Source organism: Bombus terrestris, chromosome 15 (assembly GCF_910591885.1).
Source record: "Bombus terrestris chromosome 15, iyBomTerr1.2, whole genome shotgun sequence".
In the NCBI taxonomy this organism is placed as follows: Eukaryota; Metazoa; Arthropoda; class Insecta; order Hymenoptera; family Apidae; genus Bombus; species Bombus terrestris.
In genome coordinates, this window is record NC_063283.1 from 2,993,808 (window position 1) to 3,016,172 (window position 22,365).

The window sequence follows — 22,365 nt, forward strand, 5'->3', positions numbered from 1 at the left end:
GATTGCGGCTTTTGTCAATATCGCCTAATGACAAAATCCGCGATCACTTAGTTGCCAACCCAATATATAACGAGGAAAAAACATTTAGATTTATTCCATACCTCGTTAAAATCGAAAAAAGACAATGATTAATTCTATTTGAAACGATAATTGAAGCGTACAATGATAATTAAATTGCGGATATTTATGCGATTATTGATATTTTTATAAGCACCAGAACCTAAGGAGAAATTAGCTTTATCTACTAAATATCAGGCTTATTTTGGATATTTTGTATATTTTTGCGCATTCTCTCGGGGTTTTTGCATTTGCATAAAAATCCGCGCTCTACGCAATGCTAACTAAAGAACGTACTTGATGAAAGCCATCTCATATCCCGTCAAAAATAACAGAGAATTCCCCGCAGAGCAATAGAGTACAAAAGCGCGAAGCCGGGAGACAAAATAAACTCGCGATTCGCTGAAAAAAGAGCGAACATTCTATCACGAGTTTGCTATTTACTCTCGGCTCGTCATGACTATGCATCGCACACACCTGCGAATTCCCATATTTCGAAATTATCCAGCAAATGAGATCGCAACCGATGTGAAATTTCTTCCACGCGAGGGGAATTCGAAAGAAAATGACGCACGAGAATGACGTACATCGCGACCGGCAGGAAGTCGGCCGATTTTTTTCCAGTGAAATATTTGGCGAAACGGTCGAGTCAAAGAAATTCCTTCCGAGCGAAAGAATAGAACGCGTCCGTGAAAATCGTTCGTCGAAGCGATCGTAAAATACTTTGACGCGGTGGATTGGGTCGGCGAAGGTCGGAAAAGACTCACCGAAATTATTCCATTCGCAGGTCCATGTCCGTCGAGGGAGAAGAAGTGGGTCGGTGAACCTCGAGGCTATAGGCCAGTCCGAGTTTCGTGCAGGAAGATCGGTCGTTAGAGAAAACCGTGTTGACGAGCGAGAAAGATCGACGACGATCGGCGAGTGGCGAAGAAAGCAACGAGCATGGACCAGCGAGAGGTGACTCATCCGCTCGTTTCTCAATGGACAGAGTCACTCTGACCGAACAGACCTAGGAGAAAGTGGCGGCACGAGCGCAAAGTCGAGGCGAGGAAACGCGTGAAACGGAGAGGTTCGATTGGAACTCGAGATTGCGGAGAGGAGTCGGGAAAATCCTTTCGATTCGAACGTACAGGTCGGAGGTTACGGTCGAGTCGAGCGTATAAGTCGTATCGCGATAGAACGCGAAGAATATCGTGAAAGTGTTGGAAAGCGAAATTTAGAAAAGAAGAATCTCGAAGAGCGAACGAGGTTGAAGAAGATCGATCGCACAAGGCGGACGATCTATGTGGTTGGATTTGAAATCGTGCGAAGGATAATTTGCATGTAATGGCGACATTGATCTTGTAGCGGTAATTTGTGAATGATCATTTTTACTCGTAGGAGACGATAATAGAAAGAGACACGAATAAGAAGAATAAAAGAAAGCGAAGATGAGTAGAAGAACTATGCCACTGGTTGGACTGAATTCTTGCGAGAGAATAAGACCGGAAAGACTTAGGAATCCTATTCAAAGACTCGTGTGGGGTCCTGGTACTCAGTTTCTAGTTGGTCAAGTTGGTTTGCCCGAGGACGAGGGATCGAATCCACGAATGGCTCTGAGAAGGTATACGAATATTATATTGTTGTTAATTCATGCTCGTAATTCCGTAGAGATTATATCAGTGAAACCATTGCTGAAGTTTTTTCATGTAATTATTACTATCGTTTATTTTATATACGAGCAAACGGATTCTCTCATTAGTGTGCGAAAGGATTGTAAAGTACATAAAAAGATAGAAGCGCGATGCGAGCTAAAAATACGAAAAAACGAATATGAAAAACACAAAAGAGATTCGAGATTACCATTTGTGTCTTATCACAAAAGGATATTAAAATACAGGCAGTTCTTAATTAATAAATTTTAGTGTTCGAGCTTTAATACTTTTTGCGTAACCCACGCACGGTCTTCAAAAATACGGTGCACCAGCATTAAAAAAGATAACATCCGAGAAAGCATAAACGCAAAAGGGAAGCGAGGAGAATAACAGGATTCGAGTTAACCTGGTTCGTAGAGGAAACAAAAGATCGCTTCGCGTGTAATCGATTCGGCCGTGTAATTCGCATATCTAGGGAATTCGTTTGGTGGTCTAAAATGGATTATCGCGCGTGCCAGAGTCCGCTACGATTACGGTTATATTGATCGGTTGGACAAACGGAACGGCTTTATTGCATCCCTGCGGTGCGTCGCGATAGAATATGTAGATACACAGAGAGACACGGTCATCGATTACAGCAAGACGTAGTAGAGATATTCGCGGAAATTTCAATGAAATACCAACGTGCCAGGTGATCTATTATCTGGCAAACATGCTGAAGCTAGCCACTTTGTATTGTCCTTTAAATTCGTAGACACGCGGCGTTTACCCAATAATACCGGGCAAACTGTTACATATCTGAAAGCAAGCTCCGTGCTTGAACACGATCTCTGAATACCGCGTCTTTGTGTGACACAGGCTCCTTAGATTGTACGAGGGAAGACAATACAGAGAAGCAGCTGCTTTTCTCATGAAACTGCCACACTATACCTTGAGGACGACTCTACCGGACATTCCCGTGGACCTGTTGATCGAAACGCTTCCTCATAGCCTGTCTCTGCTGGAGGCTCTCTACTCGAGGCTCGTCGAGTTGAACGTGGACGACGCGAAAATCTTGAAAGTGGAGCAAGTCCTTTGGAGGATCGTCTATCTGATCTCGATCAGCCAGGACCATTTCCGTCTGAGGATCTGGTGCAAGCTGCTGATCTCCCTGAACAAATTGGCTCCTAACGCGAGGAGCATCCTGGCCGCTAGGAAAAGGACTTTGGACAGGGCGGTGGAAGGTTTGGGCAAGCACGGATTGGTGGCATCCTGTCATCCAAGCAATTTGGAAAACGCCGGGGCGTCGAATCTGGTGCCTTTACCCGTGGCGCTGAAGGAGCAGCTGGAGAGCAGAATCGAGGCGTACAAGTTGGCCGTGCACAAGATCGAGAGCTTCGGCAAGCACGCGAGAACTCACAGAGGTAATCCATGGCGATTTTTAGCTGATAACATTCGTTATGGGTAATGACGAAATATCGTTTCGCGAGTGGGAACTCGCGTGGGAACGAGCAATTCTTTTTACCATCGCGTCGGGGGCTTAGACCCGGTGCAGACAAGCTTGGACGACGCTGTTACGATCTCGTGGTAGTGCCACGGTAGGATTTGGTTCTCATATATTGCACAAGGTGTCTTAGGCTTTAACATCGTAGGTGTAATTTCATGGGTATATGTATACGCGTGTGAAACAGTGTATCGAGAAGTTCGTTCACCTATTACTACTATATACATTTTAAAGAAAGTTAGAAAAATTAAGTTACAGAAATTGTTTAAAGAAATCGTAATGTATATATATACGGGGTATATATAAGACAGATCATAATACTTCGAAGAGTGAAGCTACGCATTAAGATAAATAGAAAACACCGTACGAACAAGGAGGCAGGTCAGCCTACGTGCAAAGATAAGTCGAAAATGTGGCGTGAACTCTTTTCGTAAGACGCTCTGTTTGGGAGAAAGATAAATGCGAAAATTTATCATGCGCGTGTACCAGACCCATTATTAACTGAACACGTTGAAACTCTATTTTCTGGAAAACGAAGCCTGAAACAGGAAAACGTTATTCTACATTTTCTACTCGTTTTCGCGCGTACGATATTCTTCTGTCGATTACCCAGGCCTGCCCAGGCCGAGATTAGCCACGTTCGCTCCAAGTATACTTGTACTTGGGAAAATTTTCGAGCTCGACTTTCTCGAAAACTAAGCCGAGAATGAACAAATTTTATTCCATATATTTTCCTTATTTTTCCACAAGGAATCGCGTCGTGCACGCTTTCACGTGTTATTCGGTCGGAATATATTACGTGGTCGGACGATGTGGATTATAGATACGCGGATCACTTCACGAGAGAAAGTCTGAAAGTTTGTACGATTGAATGGGTCGCGATACGCTGTTCCAGATCCGATTACAGTCAGCCGGTATCTGAAACGACACGCTGCGAGTTTCCTTTCAACGATTGCAGGAATCGATCGCGAAGAACGGGCGCGAAAAATGGTTTCGATTCAATTTCCAGAACCGTTCGAGGGGACGGCGTCGGCTAGAAGAAAACGATTGCATTCTCGAGTCGAGATGTGGAAGGCAGCGACGACGAAGACGCGGCAATGCGCCAAAGTGTTGCGTCGGTGCACAAAAGTCGTTAACTTTTGCTCGGTGAAAAGCTGACAACGGATGTCCGCGTCGATATCCGGCCGTGTTAGAGGCCCGCTGAACCGTGAAGTATTGGATTTTAACGCAGCTGCACAGGACACGTTACATTTCCCAATGCAAATACGCCGATGCATAGGACATTAATGCGTTTACACGAAAGCACGTTTACTCGTTTACGTCATTGTCATCGTTGCGGGCCTCAACATGGTAAAACACGACGCGTACTCGTTTCCAACCCTGTACCCGTCTCTTTGCTCTTCTTCGTCCTTAACGCGTTGACTGTTTAGTCGTGTTCTCGTTGCCATTCCATTTGACTGCAATTTTTCTCTCCTTAACACGTTGAATGGCGAGTGCCGGGAACGACTCAACTAATGACGTCAGCGTGGACTCGTCCACGCTGTTGTTAGACCAACGCCGGTTTTTTGATCTCTGAGAGTAGTGAAAATCGGTTTGAAAAATTGGATTGTCGAAATTTTTCAACGTTCGCTTCGTTTTGTGCGATCTGTGGCCACCTCTTCTTGCTGTTTTCCGTTGAATGGAACAACTAGGTGAGTGGAAAACTTCGCTTTTACAGTGTTACGTTGAATAGAATAATTAGATATTTTGTAGTCTGTAACGCTTATTTGTGAAAGTTTCGTTTGCCCAACTACTAACTTATTATTATTACGCGACAAATTCCGGTATAGATCGCTCGAAACCTTACCAGCGAGTTATAATCGAAACACGGAATACGAAATGAAATACGAAGAGCTTTTGACGAAACTTTTCCAGTGACTCGTGTTCGTATATTTCTTGCACGATTATGCTCATACAATATATGTCGCGATTGAAATCGCTGTCTGAGAACTACTTCGCCAGAAGAAACCTGGGAAGCCTTGTGCATATCGTTTACGAGAAATAGCAGCCAATGAGACAAATGCAAGTAACGCATCGAACAATGGATACGACATCGACGCTCTTTCGCTCGATTCGCGTTAATTGTCGAATAAGTACCGGCGCTGAAATTCATTGAAATCGATAATTAATTTGCTCGTCGAATCACAGGCCAATTTAACATGACGAAGTATACAGGTTAATTGTAAACTATACTTCTATTCGATGGTGGTGTGGCGATTCGATTAAACGGCATCATAGATTTCTCGTATTAAGTACAAGTTGGAAGGAAAGTAATCGTTTGACATTTTCAGCGGACCAAGGTGTACAGGCGGCGTCGCATCAGAGGCAACTTTCGCTCAAGTACAGCGAGATTCAGCAGAGGCTGATCGATAATCAGAGTTTGTTGAACACGTTGGAGAAAGCTGGCGACCCAAGTAGCTTAGAAAGTCTGTTATCCGAGTTGAAGCGTAGGGTCGAACAGGACAAGGAAGCTCTCAGACAATGGACAGCCTTGAGGAAATCCACTTTCGGCGGCAATACGAAGAATCCACCGCTAGCCGCCAGATTGCTGCAATTCTCCAGAGGCTGCGAGCTAGCACTACAATTGATGAACCAGGATAATCTACAAGTAAGTTTCCCTCGAACGTTAGCTTTCAGTAACACAGAAATTTATCATATTGGATCGGTATACATGCAGCGGTTACAAAAATCATCTAACTGCAGCGTTTATTTCGAAAAGTCCATTTTTGGATAAAATCGCGAAAACGGCAAATTTTGACGCGACCTCTTAATTCTTATGGGCGATTTATAATTTAGATCTTGAAATATTTTTGTCCGTTTCGATCGATTGAAATTTCCTTGATGAATGGAATCGCACGATCATTCATTTTAAAGGTCCATTTGCAAATTTGTAGCTTGTGGAAACAGTCGAGGCATCGATAATAATGGAAAACAAATGACAGCGAATAATATCGAATAACGCGCGGATGTGAACGTCCAGCATAATGATACTATAGTGATTTTAATTTATCTACTTGTGCTCCATTTACATTTTTCAAATGTCCTATAGATGTCTGTAAACAAGACTGGACGGAGGCATAAAACGTCGATTCTAAATAATTCAAATCTAATAAGTCGTACGGTTCGCAAATTTTGAAACTGGTGAAAGTCCATCGATTACCCTGAAGACAGATATCGGTGCTGTTAACTCTGAAGAAATCTCATATACACGAAAAATTGTATCTGTATGACGAATTTACATCTGTTTATATATATCTAATTACTGTAATTAATAGGTAAAATACAACGATGAGCAGACACCGTGTACGTACTATACAGACGCAATTTTGTTCGAAAAGTTCGATTGTATTCTCAAAGTAAATTTTATCCATTCAACTTATCGACCTTGACATATTTATACTAAATTAATGGACAACGCGAAAGGATATGTTTCATATATTAACATGAAATAAAATCGCGGAAATAAAATAAAGTCGAACGGAATAAAAGGTCGCGTTTAGCTCGATGCACACGTTGGTCCGGTTAAAAAAGTTACAAACGTAGAATCTTCAACATAGGATTTTATACGACTCTGTAATATTTAGTCGGAAAGCCAGAGAAATATTCGCCAAGGAGATAAATATAATGTAGTTTCGCGGGAACTGTTGTAACCGTAAGCAGTCCCACGAGAAGCGAGTTCAGCAGTGACGTAGTTGATGGACAAAGCTGAATCCACAAAGCACAAAGTCTCCGGTCACGCGTCGTCCCTTAAGGACACTCGCGATCTTGAATTACGCGAGTGCACTTACAGTAACCGTGCCGCTTGCCATACCTTCCAATGTGATAAAACGCAAACTCATCCTATCGATCGAAATTACGCATTTAATAACGACACGCGTTAACAGATTGTTCGTGAAACAGTACGGCCGCCGGAACTACACGTTTCTTTCGTTCTTCGCAACTATCTCTATTTTAAATAATCTTTGTGTTTTCACATTGTCGTTCAAACACCGTTTAATATCCTTTTTTTCTGCTTCTATCTAATAAATCGTTTCGTAAAATTACACGAAGAAGGACACGCCAGTTGCGTGTAACTTCTGAGTAGAACCGCAACGAACGAAGAATCACAAATATCTGTATCGTTTGGTCGTCGTGAAAGTTAAAATCTAAAAGGTTTTGTCGTTCTTATTAATTTTGATTGAATTTCCCACGGAATTACTGACTAATTACGAACAATTACGTACTTAATATTCATCGGAAGCGTTTGCTGGAAGACGTTGTGCACAGATTTCGCATAAATCATCCCGCGAAGGACACGACCTCGTTACGTACACCATGAATAATACAGGATTCCGTGAAACGGTTCCATCAATTTCCGTGGCCCGCCGGTAATCATCGAACGTACGTAGGTACTTGAGACACCGAATGAAATTTGAATGCTAATATACCTTTGGCGATGTAATCAGCTATCGAATCGAAGCATCAAGTGTCGCTACAGATTCGTTCGGTGACTCGTACGTTTACAAGTAAGGAAAAAATTGATCGTTCACGGTTCAGTGCCAGTATTTGACGCTTGTATTTTAATTGTTCGATACTTGGTAAATTACTCTTAGAAGCTTGATAATTTCGATAAACTTTTATATTCTCCTAGATAATTGTGAAACATAATCAGAAAAATTATACTATTTACGTAAATAATCATAGAGAATTGTACCGATGTAAATCGAAGAAAGTACGAAACTTTGGGGATACGCAGAGGATATATAGGTGTGCGTTACGCATTTTTATTGCCGCGTGAATTCAATTTTTAAGGGGATGAAATCGGCTGCTGAAAATTCGGATATTTCGCCGATTTTCCGAATTGCAAGAGATAGGGAAAAAGCGTTCGGCCAAAGCTTATCTCTTTCGATCATCGCCATCGTTTGATAAAAAATTTATCAATATCATAGCGAGTTGTAACGCGGAATCGGAAATTTTTTGTTAGTTGATCGAACGATCCTTTGAAGTATTGAAAAACACGATTCACTGAAATTCACCCAAGTTTCGCTTAGATCCCTATGATTCATAGCCCGCTGCTATACGTCCACGTCGACGTATCTACGTCTACTAAACTCTCGTTTATCATACGAAAGGATATGTCCGAAATAGAAAATGTTGGAGATTCTCAAGATCATGTTAATGGTACGCTCGAATTTCAGAAGTTACGAGAACCAATGGAATCAGTCGTATGGTTTTCCTCCTGTCGAATTTCGTTCGTAGAAAGTCGATACACGTCTTCGAGAAGGGATACAAAATTACGATCTTCGGAATTCGTAGCATCACTGGTCAGCCGCTTTTCCCTCCACATGTGGCTAGTTGATTAATATCACAGTGATCGATATCACTTTTCTCAATTTTCTCTGTATTTTGATCAATTTTCTGTTGTTCATCCCTTGTAATATAGGGCGTTTCGTATCTTCGCAGTTTTCTTAGTATATTCTATGGGTATGTAGTATCTAAATAGTCTAGAGCAAGAACAAGAAAGAATCGAAGGGCAGTTAGTCCCTTTTGAAGATTCTAACAGTACACATCGAGCCTAACGAACACATTAACGTTATTTATCACTAAATAATTTGTGACGCTTTATCGTTATATTCATCGTTATTAAACACACGAGCTATATTAACCTGTTAACAAATAAAACATCCTTTCGTGTCCTTGCTCTAAACTATTTAGATACTATTTAGATAGATCATATCATTTGCAGTTTTACCGAAAAGTTGTAAGAAAAATGGAAAATACAAGGAGAATAATACCCAGACCTGCGATATCGTTTGTTTGTTATGAGGAAAATAGAAAAAGAAGACGATACCTAAACCTACGATATTGTTTGACTTCATATCGCTAGACTTTTATTTATATTATGTATAAACTATTATTTATCTCATATCACTGTGGCTGATTCTGAAAAGGGACGTATTCTGAAGTTCGAACGATAAAATATTTAACAAATAGGCAGCAAGGGTAGGAACGAAATGGAAACGTGCTTCGTAGGATTTCTAATAAATTCAATTTTTTATTTCCGTCAAAATCTTTCATCGACATTAACCTGAACACCCGGTGGTTACAATTATCGTAATTGTAAATCTGTTCGTATTTCGTATTTCGTATTTCTTATTAGCGTTATAACTTTTTGATAGAACGTCAAACAGGCTATTTAACATTCTCCGTTTGAATACTGAAAAGTAATCGAAAATATTTCAGTTTGTATACACGAGAGACGGAAAAAGAGAAAAATAGCAGAGAAGCCGGGCGTATTTCCTTTTCATAGAATAGAACCAGTGTGTGGTGGAATATTTCACTCTACAAAAATTGTTCTCGGCGCATGATAAAAAATGATACTGCGATATTAACTTCTAGAAATTTGATCGTTCGTTTTCGCATACTTCTGATTAAATTTTCTCGCGTTACACCCTGTACTTGCTGTCTGTACGAGGTGTTCCGTACCTCAATCGGCAAACTTCGCCAAAATTCTCAGCGAAAGATATTATACATAGTTAGCTGCTTCACAAACGCGTGCCCTTTCAGAAACGCTATCCCTCGCAAATTTAATTCTTTTTTCTTTTTTTTTTTTTTTTTTTTTTTTTTGTAGACCATGCACTAGGAGGACGACCACTCTGTGGTCTGTCAACCACAGTAAAGAGAGTTCAGAAATTTTTAATAATGCGAAGAATTTCGCTTGGGACGCGTCTACGACACGTAAATTTCTCACAGGCATATTTGCGCAACGGACGACTGACTTTGATAATGAATTTTCGCCATAGTGACAAGTTATTGAGGCGTCTAACGATCTATATTAAAATTGCGTGATAATTAATACAGCCTGAGCAAGAAACGTACATAGCCATATAATATATCATATTGCACGCATGTCTCTCCCTTGTCTATACACAGAGAACTGGAAAGTTCGAAACGCTCGGTATTCCTACACCGCAAAACTGTCATTTGTCGTTTTTACTTGGCCGTAGTCCGCGCCAACTTTCCGCCCCACGAAACCGATCGAAAAGTCGGATTGAAAAACGACCGATGAGTTGCGAACGATGAAAGGAAAGAGCGGCGAAATTCGTTAAAAATTTGCACCGTCGAAGAGAGAATCAGCTGGAGTGGTGGCGAGTTTGTATGGAAGGTCCGAACGCATGAAATATTTTCGCGCAGGTATTCGAGCTGAGCGAAAATTTGCCGGACGACTACGACGAGGAATCCAGCAGCAGCGCTGGTTATCACACGGACGAGAGCTGCAGCCCGACTCCGGAACCATCGGTCAGAAACGGATGTATGATTCTCAGGATGGAGGAGACTTTTCCAAATTTAACGTTCGACGACGCGACCGCCGAACGACTGGCCGAGAGATACGCGGCTCTCTACGACCAGGCACATTTGCATACGTTGGACGCTCTGGACGCTCTGCAGCCTCTGAAGGACGCAACCGACTTAAAAGCCAAGATACTCTATTCGGTGGTCGTGGTAAGTGGCACTTTATGCAAAATAGGTATAATCATACCGCGCCACCCTTAATGCGCTTGCATCTGTGCCCGTCAAAGAGACTGATTCACTCGTTGAGTACTAGTCGTTAGCGTTAGTGTCCCTAGTTAGGGACAAATTAATAACGGGATGACTAGCCAGCGAGGCGGACAGCGAAAGAGGGAAGATGTATCGCTAAGCGGTTAAAGGGATGGCTTTGTTGTTATAGCGAGACCGTTTACCCTGCTGTGTCCTTTTGGTCATTTTCGATTAAAATATAATTGTCTTTTTTTTCATCGCTGGAGAGATTTTCAAGAGATGCATGACGATATGAAGAGATGTTTTCGAGTATTAGGTTGTCCGGAAAGTGTCTTTCTTTTACGGACAGGTATCTTACAACGATGCATCTTCATACAAACGTGAAACCTAATCTGTCGAACGTCGTGATCTTTATTTTGATAGAACAAAATGGATCATAATTCTACTATAATATAAAACGGTAAACGTCGCGCATCCATTATTTCTTTACAGAACGAAAGAAACTTTCCGGACGACCTAATAGATGACCTCAGTATCGATATTACGATGTTCAGCGTATGGAACAAATTTTTGTCCGGGTTTTATTTATTTAATCGCGTTAACGAAAATGTAGATCGATGTTAACGACCGGCTGCAAATGCTCCTAACAACATGTAGACCTAGATCGTGTGCTCGCAGACTGTAAACGTGGACTGTTTTGTATCGTTTAGCAAAAACGCTTGGCAATGATATAATTTCTATTTTTACGTCGATTATGTCGTTACGTCGATGTATTTCAAACATTTGTTTTGAAATGACACCAACAGCTTTTTTATCAATTCGGAAGAATCTTCTTTATCTGACCGATAGTTTCGAAGATTGAGCAATTCGAAGATAAAGAGCACTTTAAATAGCAAAATACGATAGTTTCGCAACCTTCGGAAACTACGTACGTCAGTCTTTTTATCGCGTTTTAAAGATCAATTTTATTTTATCATTCGCTTTATAATTCGTAGTTCTGATGTCCACGAGGAATAAAATTGTCCGTAATTTCTTCATCGAGTCGCGGACAGCGTAGGAAGTAAACGAGCGACCGAGATGAAAATTGGGACCCGAAAATTTGGAAATACTTCTACATTTTCTCCATATCGATCGAGTGATTCTTCTTTCTTCCACGTTCTTATCTTTTTCTCCTCGTGCTATTAAAATGGATTATTCCATGTAAATGATACTTTATCGTCTAAAATTCAGACCGCCCACCAAACTCGATAGCTACGATAGCTGTGACCGAAAGAAAAATGGTCGGTATCTTGCGATGCTTGTCACGCTGCCCGAACCAATTTCGTTTCTTTTTCTATTTCTCTCGAATGTTCGCTATTCGACCGGTCTCGCCGAGTAATTTCGTGGACAAGCGCTTATAGCAGTAGCCGAGGAACAGGGAAATTGTGAGAAGGAAATGCGATCACGAAGCCAAAGATGCCGCTCTACGAACATCTGACGAAGGAAATTGAATTTTAAAGGTAGCGCGTTTGATAAAAATTGCCAACGAATCCAGGCGAGCAATATGAATTTACGAATGTAGTCTCGCGTGTCTCGTTATTTTCGCTTGCTAGACCGTGTCATTTAAATAGAAAAAAGTCACGCGAGAAAATTCTCGCAAAATGGTGGTATTCTTCGCACATTCGGTTAGCGCCCATCTATGTAGAATGGAATCGGTCTGTTAAAATTGTGCAACGAACGTATATTCCCGTTCAGGGACACATACGTACGTTGATACTTTGGTCGAACTATAATACAATATAATTATAAATATATAATTAAAAATTAGCGATAATGCACGAACGTTAGTAAAATTATTAATATGACGCGTGAATGCTATTAAAAAATATCTGAGTTAATGGAAAACTAATTAACGAGAACTAAATGAAGGATAATAAGGTACACGCCTGTTTATAAATTTTACGTTAACAATTTGATCGATTTATAATATACGAATGTTACTGCTTGTAAAATATACAGAGTGTCGTACATGTACATTTTCATTTTTCCATAGAATTATCTGCCAAGGTAAAAGCTGTTTGTGATAAAAACTGCTCGAAGTAAAACTTACTGTTTGTTTCGAGGAAGACATCTCGCGATGGTCACGCATCTTATCTAGATGACTTTGCTTCTTTTTTTAATGGAATTTATATCTTTTTACGCACATCATTCCATGCGTTTCTTAGTTCCCTACAAAAACGTATCAAGGTACTTGGGTCGATGAATGAATAGTTTAAAAGATATTTTAACCTCGACGTTGTAAAACTTATGGTAAGAAGCAAGATAAGCTTTTGTGTTTCCTTTGCTTTTCATACGCTCAATTCGATGAAATTAAGATCGAAATATCTTTTAAATTAAACATTTGTAAGATGCTTCTGGGCAAATCTGTCGGTCATCGTAAGACGTCTTACTCGAGAGAGAACAAGTTCCACTTGAAATATCTTTTACGATAACGAATACTTTAGAAGATAAACTAATTCGTTAAAAACACCTTCTTGCAAAATTAATAGACCTATGTTATATGAAATTTAAATTGTTCTTTTTAATGCCGCGTTAAAATCATTCGAATGGCGTACAGTATATTTTAAAATAAAATTTAAATCTCTGTACTGACGAAAGATAGAATCGTGCTGAATCTTCCTATTTGGAGTATCGTAACTAAATTACATTTTATAAAAAGATGATGGGACTTGGTATTTTCGAGCAGTAAGGTAGAACGAAAAAAAGTCTGGTTTTCCAGAATTGCTGTTTTGTGTTCGTAATTTCTCACGCTTCTCCTCTTCCTCCGTCAATTTCACTGGCAACAGAGCCGCGTCTATGAAAATAGTGAAAAATCGTTTCCATGTTGTATCCTTTTTTGTTTGCGTTGAAACGAAGCGATGAAAATTGGCAACAGAATTTCGTCGAAATTTTCCTTTGTCCGCCTGGAGCCCTTAACGTCGAAAACGAAGCTCGTTACACGGAAGAGAAACGGTTTCGCTCGTTTTGGAATCGCGTAAACAAGGAACAAACGTGTTGCGCAAAATTCCTCGTGGTTGACAAAATGGTCGTAATTGGAAATGTACGCGGAACGCTTTAACCCGGAAGATCGTCAGAGATCGACGCTGAAACGCGTTGAAATTTGCCAGGACGAATCCGTCGGCAGGAAATTTCTAATTAGACCATCGAAATAACGTGTCGCGACGCGAGATCGACCGGTTACGCAATTAAGTTATTCACCTCGAAAGTAGTTCGATCACGGCCCAGCCAGACCGAACGTGTTTCGTCCTGCTGCCTGGTATTGTACGCTCTTGTCGTAGAGCGAAAACGGCTGTCGTCAAAGGTGTCGGAAAACCGCAGTCTCCGGAATATTGGCCCGAGCCAGCGAAACCTCGTCCGCGTGGTTAACGCTTTGAGAAGTTAGCTCCGCGAAGGAACCGTGTAAATTTGTTATCAACTGGCAAATTGATAGCTTTGATGGTAAATCGACGAAAAATCCGCTGTTAATTTGGTAGAATGCGGCATAGTTTGGCTTTTGGATTTTTATCATTCCGAGATACATTGTCAAAATTTACAAAATCTACTGTTAAATAGTAACAGTAGTAGTAGTAGTTTTATTTATCATTGTTTGTTTACTTGCTTGTCTTTTGCTTTTGCAAAGTGTACGATGTATTTTACATACGCCTTGCATGTTTTACTTTCTCTATCGTATTACTTTTAATCTATTTATATATGCATATCGTATGCATAAGACAGAGCAGCTAAATAGGATCATTTAAATATTTGCATTATTTGTTTTATAGAAAGTCGTATAAAAAAGCTTCGGAGGAGGAAGTTGCACTGTTTCAAGGAACTTTTAGAAAATTCTAAATGTCTCGAAACTAAATGATCAGGATGATAGGTCGTTGAATTTGTTTTTTTTTTTTTCTTTTCTTTTCTTCACGCTCCACGAAAATATCCAGAAATAGACGTGTACAGGGTTATTAACAAAGATATATCACAGCCATCGAGAACTGGTAAAAGAATGATCATTAGAAAAAGCCATTTCCTGTGTTACATGCTCTACTCGAAACAGTACAACTCTCTCCCGAGAAGTTATCTTTATACGGCAACAAGTAATGCAGATATTTTATCCGGTGATTCCATCTAGCTCGGCCGCTCTGTATTTATCGTGCTTGCCCTATATTTGTTTCCTGTCGTGTCTCCTTCCTCGCGCGATTATTTCCCTCACTTTACTCCCATCTAATATCTTCCTCTTTTTGTTCAGTATCTGCTTCATTCATGTGTAACGTGTACCCTTCTTCAGTCTCGTGTAAAGTATTCTCTTTAGATCTTTTCCAGGTTTCTCTACTTTCTTGCATCCCCTGCGCTACATTTTTCATCGTTTCGCATTCTATTTCGCATAATCTGCATTTACTCTTTCGTTCCTCTTCCTAATAACATCACAAGTAATTAATAATTTCTGGCGGCGTGATTCGTGCTAATTGTAGCGGAAAATTTTGCACTCGTTTTCCATAGACGGCGCGATCTTTTCTTTGAATTTTCCTTGGTCAAGAAACGAATGAAATTTTTCGAATGCATTCATGCACGAATAGGTGGGAAATCGTTGATGAATTAGAAACGCGATCGAAAAGGATGCACGTAACTCGTCGTCGAATTCTGCTTCTAGATTTCTTATTCATTTTGCATGGAACTCGGTTCTTCTTCGAGCCTTTCTTCGTTAAAAAACGAATGAAGTTTCCCGATAGTATTCGTGATCAGCACGGATATTAGATCGTAGTAAACTAGTTTGAAACATGACTTGAAGAGAATCGCGCGTAACGTAATTCATGGCCGATTTTCTTCAAGAATTCTATATTTTCTCTGCATCCAACTAAATCGTTTTTGGTGTCTCTCTTCGAATCTTCCTTCAGAAGCAAATGAAATTTTTCAAGAGATAAATAGCAGATCGTAAACTAGCGAATGAGTGACACACGCTACGCCAATTCTTCTCCATTTACACGCCAAATTCGCTCAAAGAATTCCTTATTCTTCTCGCGTAAACTCGATCGTCCTTAGAGCATCTGAAATTTTTCAGAATCGCTTATCCATAGACGACGAAGAGATAGAAGATATTAAACAACTTTGAAACACAGCCAAGAATGATCCATACAACGTAATTCGCTAGCAATTCGCTTAGAGAATTTTCTATTCGCCTCAGATCGAACTCGGTCATTCTCAGAGCATCTGAAATTTTTCAGAACCGCTTATCCATAGACGACGAAGAGATAGAAGATATTAAACAACTTTGAAACACAACCAAGAATGATCCGTACAACGTAATTCGCTAGCAATTCGCTTAGAGAATTTTCTATTCGCCACAAATCGGACTCGATCGTTCTCAGAGCATCTGAAATTTTTCAGAACCGCTTATCCATAGACGACGAAGAGATAGAAGATATTAAACAACTTTGAAACACAGCCAAGAATGATCCATACAACGTAATTCGCTAGCAATTCGCTTAGAGAATTTTCTATTCGCCTCAGATCGGACTCGATCGTTCTTAGAGCATCTGAAATTTTTCAGAATCGCTTATCCATAGACGACAAAGAGATAGAAGATAGTAGACGAATTTGAAACATAGTCGAAAATGTTATGTGCATAACGTATACACGTACGGGCGAAGATTATTTTTGCCAGCACCACTACCACGCACCTGTCTCCCAGCCGATCGATCGACCATTAACGTCAAAGCCGTCGCTAGAGGGGCGCCGAGGGAAACGAGGGTGACTAGGGTGCACTTTTGCGATCAAGTGTACCCGGCAAGTGGCAGAGGCGCTAGTCCGTCAGCCTGGGGCTATTACTTTGCATACATACAGGTAGCCTTCCATACATCGCTAGGCTTGGAAATCGATGAACTAAAATAAATACCTGCGACGAAAGCCACTCTCTCTTTGTCTACCAGTTTGCTGCCTGGCGTTTCTCCTACGTTTCCTCTGCCTCTTTTCGTTTAATCTCTATTCCTTCTATCAAACGTATATTTATGTTCCGCATACGTATACGGTGGCTCATGGAAGAATTCGAATACTCTTCGAACGTTTTTAACACCGTGTATTTTAACGAAACATTTTCACATCTCGTTAACGATCGTAACGAGACACGATCGTTATAATTATATGGATAACATTGGAAATGAACCTGGAAATGTGTATACAAGTTACAGGATATTTATTGGAAACATAAACTTCGCGAAGAACACCGAGGTGTTTCAACATTTCGATTGCACGTTGTATCAGGTCGTCCGAAAAGTTTCTTTCGTTTTATAAGGAAATTATGGATGCACGACATTTTTCGTTTTATATTATCTTATCGAATTACGTAAGATCATTTTCATCTATCAAAATAAAGATCACAACGTTCGACAGATTAGGTTTCGTGTTTGTATAAACATGCGTTGTTATAAAACGCGTGTCTCTAAAGGAAAGATACCTTTCGAACAACCTACTATTTAATAAGCCGCGATATCTATCTATCAAAATATATCTAGCAAGATGATCTTTTAACGATAATCGTATAACGTTGAAGATTTGTGTTCGCCATGTATACTAGTTTTTCATCGAGTGTATCGTCGCAACGAGCGTCTTGTAACTTTTATATAGTACAATTCCGAAGTGGTTTCAGATCGTAGCTGTACAATTACGAGACACGCGTCTCACTACGATGCTGATGAAATTTCAGAAAATTTCGTATAACGTACGTAATAAAATCGTAAAAATTTTCTGTAGCAAATTCCTGGAACTGACGTGTTCGTGATTTTCTTTCATCGTTTGTCTTGCAATTTCCTCGACTCTTCACGCAGCTAACAGATCAGCAGAATTGAATTAATCACGCCACGAGTTGCGAGTTGCTATTATTAATTCGTTTTATTAAAAATTCGTTTTAAGAACGACGCTCATCAGCTCTTTAATTTTTCCAGAAAACCAAAACGACTCTCTACAGTGGCTAGAAAAATTATTTCCACGCTACCTTATTTGAAGTTTTAAAGGGTTCTTTTTTTGTTTAGTAATTCCTTTTGTTAGCTACAGTTCGTTCTTACAGTACCAATAGTTTGTAGTCGCGTGAAATTATTAGGAAATTTGATATTCTACTCGAACTTACTATTATACTATTATATTATAGCTTACTATTATAGACAGATGTCTTTCTTTTACAGACACGCCTTTTACAATGATGCATCTTTTTACAAACTTCTTTTTTTTCATTCGGAAGAATTTTACAATCAGTTCTCATTGAGAATTATAAGTAAATTATTCTGGTGTGGTACTATAACGTGAATAATAAGTAATCATCGTACGATTGATTCTAGCTGAACCTAATTTATACAAACATGAAACCTAATCTGCCAAACGTTGTGATTTTTACTTTGATAAAACAAAATGGATCGTACGTAATTCGATTAAACAATATAAAACGGAAAATGTGCATCGGTTATTTCCTTATAAAACGAAAGAAACTTTTCGGACGACCTAATACAACGATATCGAAAAATATCTTTGCATCCTATCCTGCCTATTTTATCTTCCAAATATAACAAGAGTATTACGATTCGAATGATTTATATAATAAATAAATTCGAATAATTGATATGATATATTTTGCCATATTACGTGCATTCTATACGGTGGACGTCGATCGCTTGCAATTCACTAAAAATGCACAGAAATGCGCGATCTATTCGCAAGACCCAATACGCAACTCTCAACTTGCATGTGTTTGCCAATTCGTCGATGCTACTAATTCGATAAATTATCGTGAAATTTCTGGCCTGCATCGCGGTCGCTCGACCGGAACGATGAATAACGGCGGCCGATTTACGGTCCGAGGCGGCGAACTGAAGGCAGACGAGTTTCCGCCACGAGAAAAACAACGATAAACCGAATAGAGCGTGAAACACGGTCCGTGCGTGCGTGAACTTTTCGACTGGCAACAGCCACGTAGATGAGCGCAACGACTCACAGAGAAAATGACTCGAGGAATAGAAGACGCGTCCACGGACTAGCCATTTCACGATTCCATTGTAGTCGGTTGCAATTACGTGGTGAGGCGGCGCGCGGTATAATTACGCGATAACCGGGCCAACAGGAACACTAGTCTCGATTCAACGCCTCGTCTTTATCGACGACAGTATAATTTTTAGCCCGATGAAGCCGCGTCTGGCGGCCGGTGCGCGCTTAACGCTAGTTACCAAGTTAGCTCCATGGTAATTTCCAGTTTGCAGAATTCCTGTCCTTTGGCTAATACTGAATTTCGTTTCCTCCGGCATATTTCTCCATTATGAAATAATTATGCGCGTTCTCTTCATTTTCCATCCGTACAGCCGTTCACAGTGCAGGGAGCAACGTTGGATAAATTTAACAGCGTAAACACGTGGACACCGCTTCGCGTTTTGCCTTGTCTCTCGCGTATTAACGCTTTACCGACCGATAGCCGATTAATCGGCTTTCTGTCGCCGATGCTTATCGACCGGTAACCTATTAATCGGCTTTCTGTCTCCGACGCTTGCCGACCGATAGCCGATTAATCGGCTTTCTGTCTCCGACGCTTGCCGACCGATAGCCGATTAATCGGCTTTCTGTCTCCGACGCTTGCCGACCGATAGCCGATTAATCGGCTTTCTGTCTCCGACGCTTGCCGACCGACAACCTATTAATCGGCTTTTTGTCACCGACAATCTTCCTCGTTATTTGAGCAGTAATTTGTTATTCGGCACCAAGGTACCTTGCCCAGTTACGTCAGTTGCGTTGCTTCGTAAGCTCGCACAGTTTTATAGCAATTTGAAAAACTTACCGTTCGCGATGAACGAAAAGAATGGTATTGGAGAGTCTAAACCGAAACAAAGCCGGCGTCAGGGCGAATCTGCGCCTGAGTTGCCGGTCGGACGTGCGTATACTGTTGAACCGCTAGCGGTCAGTAAAGTGTTAATTTGGACAAATTGAAGTTAAAGCATCAAATTAATGGTTTTTAGGGATTTTAGGGATATGTCAGTATCTTTTCGCGGAGGATGCCCAGCTGCATCTACCAACGTCGTAAAAAATATACGGTGCCGTTCAAGAAACTAGAGTTTTAGTATCGAGACGCGTTGACATCTCGGAAAATACAAGATAGTAGAAAATAAAATTGCATCGACCCGATTAATACCTTGAAACGCGATATAATTCGTTTAACACGTTCTTTCGATCAGAGCAATAAATAACATATTATCCGAGGTAGTATTTCTTATCGACTGCCACTATATATAACAGAAGACACGAGATATTTATTGCAAATATACGTTCGCGCAGGTGATGAAAACGTAGAAATCCTCGATTGTTGATTATACTGACAATACTGATAAGAGGGAAGTGTACAGGCTACGGTCTCTACCTTTTCAACTTGCCAATATTTATCGTTAGTTAGGAGTTGTAAAGGGAAGACTTTCGGTCGTTTTTATCGGATCGATTCCAATTTTTCCATCGGTTTTTCAGAACAGCTTACGTATAATTGACATCGAGCAATTTGCAGTACGCACAGTCGCGCGAGAATAAACACTTTTGCAATAGAAAACTAACATTTCTACGATAGAAAATTGATTGAACAAGAAATGCGCAGACATGGTAACATTTTCAGCGTGACCTAATTTTCCGAGAGAATCTCTTCGAATTTCACTTACAAATACTCGCGATATGCGAAACGTTAATTCCATCGATGACAAATTTGTCAGAATGATGCTGCAATATTTAACGTAACACTGAATTAACGATCCCTGACGACAGTTCCGAAATATTTTAAACTCGAGCAAATTAAAACTTATATTCGCGCATAGAAACTAAATGCGGAACGAATAAACGGTGATTTAAATTGCGTGAAATGGCAGAATCGAAAAATTCAATTTGAAAAATCAATTTAAAGTTGATGGCAGATTTTTCAAAATGACGTGAATGGAACGAGATTGCTAGGTTTGAAAAAAAAAAAAGAAATGGTAGAAAGGGCAAGGGAAATTTTCAACGCTTGTCCAATGTCCTCGGTTATAATCGCGGACGTAATATATGCGCGAGCGTGGTGATAATTTACCGCGTTGCTCGACAAAATATATCTGCCATAGCATAAGTAACCGCAATCGTGGCGGATATGGCGTAAAAAATGCAATTTCCAATTTCTATCTCGCAACCTTGAACGCTGCGGTCTATCGCGATAAGCTGGCTGAAAGGTTCCGAAGTTGCTCTCTGGAAACGGTCTGGTCACGGGTGAGATTCTTATGATCGACAAATGAAAACGACAGCGTCTTTCTTCTTTCCAATTCCGAGAAAATCCAGCTGAAAAATTCACTCGTCTCGCGACACCGTCAAGTTTGCCACGGGAGGTGGTGACGCGGTAAATTCGCAAACTTGGAGCGCTTCGAGGAGCAAAATCCGAGCTTGACGATATCGTAAACAACGCGCGTCGAAACGAAATCCATTCTCCGACGTGAATAAATCATAGGATTATCAGCACGGATCCCGCGTAAGTTACTGCCACTTCAGGCTGACTTTCGTGGTCTTACAAGAAGAAAAGAGGGTAGATTCCTCGAAGAAAATGGAGATGCTGTTCTTGGCTCGTAAAACTCGACGGTTGCACCGGCTCTCGTCTATCGACCGCGTTTCGAGGACCGTGGAAGGAACTCGTTAACCGGAAATCGAAAGCAAGTTTGTTCGATTTTTACGGGGAACTAAGGGAGGAGGAGCAGAGAACGAAGGTATTCTACGAGTTCCGTTTAACGGTCTGCAATTGGATATGTTGCAACGAACGGTTCTACGAGTAATTAACGGTATTAACGAACAGTTCTTTACGATTATAATCTTGCGATTACAACGAGAATACTGCAACGAACGCGAACAAAGTGGATACTTTTTAAAACGATCGCGTAGTTTGTAAATATCTCGGTGATTATTAATTTTAGATGCTATATCGTATGATACGTTTCCGAGTGAAATTTAATGCTTTAGTCGAATTCGCGGAAAAACGTCAGGCATTCGATTTAAAAGATTGATGGTGACCATCGTCTGGCGATAAAAAAAGCGAAGTAACAACAAATCGATTGCGGCACTGTACGTCCCCCAGGAAACAATGCAACTTTTGTTTGAAACATTTTTTTTCTTGTTTCCACCGAAGCTGTACCATTAGCTTAACTTTTGATGAAAACGGTTCCGTATACGGCCGAAGACAAAAATAAATGGACAGGTATTTTTATCGCGTATTCTATTCGATTAATGTTGAAATTAATTATTTGTTGAAAACAAACACGAAAGCGGCGCCTTACGTCTTTCGTACGATATGTTTCGCAAAGTAAAAGTTGAAACGTCTATGAAACTAGTAACTTTTTGACATAAGTAGCTCGATAATTTTTTATAGAGAATCTTTTGTAGAGCTGATCGATGTATTAAGAAATGTATAATTCCATTTAAAGAAAAAAAATTGGCCCTCGCCTTCGCCTTTGCGCGTCCATCTACAAAATAACAAATAACGTGAGAATATGCCCCCCTTGAAGCCATTCAACTTTCATCCGAAACATTTTTCCATGTAATTAATAATAACGAAAATATCTCGCCTTAAACTCCTAGCTGACCCACCCTTCATCTTTC

The 22,365-nt window shown here is 40.4% G+C and overlaps 1 protein-coding gene across 5 annotated transcripts in view; it reads left to right on the forward strand.

Moving 5' to 3' along the window:
* The window catches only part of LOC100645423, an 83,028-nt gene that overhangs the window by 58,152 nt on the left and 2,511 nt on the right, over window positions 1-22,365 (forward strand). For 4 of the 5 annotated variants that reach the window (XM_048412393.1, XM_048412395.1, XM_048412397.1 and 1 more), the window contains 4 exons: window positions 845-1,660; window positions 2,550-3,094; window positions 5,505-5,821; window positions 10,387-10,695. In XM_048412393.1, coding sequence (XP_048268350.1) covers window positions 1,488-1,660; window positions 2,550-3,094; window positions 5,505-5,821; window positions 10,387-10,695 — 1,344 coding nt within the window. In that variant the 5' untranslated portion in view covers window positions 845-1,487. The remainder of the gene's footprint in view (window positions 1-844; window positions 1,661-2,549; window positions 3,095-5,504; window positions 5,822-10,386; window positions 10,696-22,365) is intronic. The other variant, XM_020867090.2, reaches the window with a different exon arrangement.